Source organism: Brassica napus, chromosome A3 (genome assembly GCF_020379485.1).
Source record: "Brassica napus cultivar Da-Ae chromosome A3, Da-Ae, whole genome shotgun sequence".
Classification (NCBI taxonomy): Eukaryota; Viridiplantae; Streptophyta; class Magnoliopsida; order Brassicales; family Brassicaceae; genus Brassica; species Brassica napus.
The window spans coordinates 33,821,573-33,823,414 of NC_063436.1; the positions used below are offsets into that span (position 1 = coordinate 33,821,573).

The following is a 1,842-nucleotide window of genomic DNA, read 5'->3' on the forward strand; positions in this document are numbered from 1 at the left end:
CACATCAGAGAGCTTCAAATCATACCTCTGGATCGCCTCAAGAGGAAGGGAAGAAAAAAGAATAAGAGGAATCCATCTGTTGGTGAACGACGTAAAAGGACACAAAACATAAGGCGATGAAGGCAAAATTCGGTTTCAGTTGGCTGTTGTTTGGAATGCGTAGTAGTAATCCCAGTGAATCAAACTAGATCTTCTGGTTTGGATTTTATTGCTCTTGTGTTGCTTTTGAAAATATTGGTAAAACTAAGTATATCTTTTGTGGCATAGACTCGAAAGTTTGAAAGTTTGAAGAATTCTATGTTTAAGCGATCTAACCATGTATTATCTAAGTTTAAGTGTTTGTTTTCTCGTTTGTTTTGCAACCTCTGTTTAAGCGTTTTGGCAGTTATGTATAAGTGATATATTAGAAAACCGCGGAAAACTAGTATAACTAGGTGTAACTATGATAGAAATCGGCATAATCCGAAAATTCCCAACTACATAAGTCTTAATAGAAACACGGTCACCAAAAATTATATAGCAGATAATGCTTCTCAAAATATATTAGTGAAGATAACAAATATTTGCGAACCTCCAAATAAGAAAACTCATTGTTTTATGAAAAAATATATCATCGTATATAGTCTTTCAAAGAGCACTTTGTTAATAAGATCAGCTTATAAAGAAGTATTCTATAGTTTTCATGATTTAAAATATGTTATTGCACTAATCATTTATGCTTACATGACAATGCAGAAAAATGACAAGTAGAACTTTCTTTACAAATTAAAATTATAGGTAAAACTAAAAAATGTTGAAATCACGAAAAGTAGAACTATGATGAAAATTGGTAACACCAGAAACTTCAGTATAACTAAGAGCAAATATTTTGGAGGGAGAATAAAAAAAATTTCGCGCCTAAACGAGAAAAGCCAAATTTTCCAATCCAATTATTTTGGTCAAAAAGTAGATTCCCTCTGCTCTTTTACCTGTGTCTCGTCTTTTACTATCTTTTCCCAAACACTTTTTCACTTCCCCACCACTCTCTATTTCAACTCTCTCTCACCATTCATACACCTTCTCTTTATCCATTCTGTTTCTATATTCTCTGAAGATTCACGGTTTTACTCTTTCCCTTTTACTGAACATGACTCATCCGTATGAAGAGATGAAGGAGATGAAGAGGCTGAAGAAACACTACGACATGTTAGGGTTCGTTGCCGATGCCCAATATGGAATTCCCACCCGTTGCCCATGCGGTGGTGAAATAATGATGAATGTTTCTCCAACTCCGAAGTACAAATCAGATTTCGATACCTTGCCTGGGAGTAGGTACTTCACCTGCAAGAATTATGAGGTAATTTTTCTCCAACTAAGGGAAACTGAGATAAACTGAGTTTATACTATGGGTGAAACTGTGTTATACTCTAAGTGAAACTGTGTTATATTCTGGATATCTATGGGTGAAACTGTGTTATACTCTAAGTGAAACTGTGTTATACTCTGGATATCTATGGGTGAAACTGTGTTATCCTATGGCTGAAACTGTGTTATGGTGAAACTGACTTCCACTCTGGTTGAAACTGTGCAGGACGATGGGTTACACTTTCGTCAGCCATGGGCTTTTGGTGTTCAGCAAGAAGTGGAGCGCCTAAGGGGAGAGGTGAAAGAGTTGGCTGAAGAGATTGCTAAGCTTAAGAGGCTCATTACCTCGACCTCCCGTCCATGAGTTTCTCAACCTCGCAAGTTCTGAGTTCATGTGCTAAAAACTTTGTCTTCCCTAACTATCTATTTTTCTTATTTCGGTTAACACAAGTCTTTGTTTGTCTTGTTAAGACTTGTGTAAGTTTATGTGTTCAAACT

General features: G+C 36.1%; 1 protein-coding gene across 1 annotated transcript; it reads left to right on the top strand.

Moving 5' to 3' along the window:
- The first annotated feature begins 218 nt into the window (after positions 1 to 218).
- Positions 219 to 1,842, top strand: LOC125607307. The gene is made up of 2 exons (XM_048777241.1): positions 219 to 1,336; positions 1,571 to 1,842. Exons 1-2 carry the CDS (start codon positions 1,127 to 1,129, stop codon positions 1,706 to 1,708), a joined length of 348 nt encoding a protein of 115 aa, XP_048633198.1. The 5' UTR covers positions 219 to 1,126; the 3' UTR covers positions 1,709 to 1,842.

Bases quoted from the DNA above. Each gene is read 5' to 3' on its own strand.
- LOC125607307 (XM_048777241.1), top strand. From the start codon at position 1,127: ATGACTCATCCGTATGAAGAGATGAAGGAGATGAAGAGGCTGAAGAAA. The intron at 1,337-1,570 runs GTAATTTTTCTC...GAAACTGTGCAG, and splicing joins TCACCTGCAAGAATTATGAG to GACGATGGGTTACACTTTCG.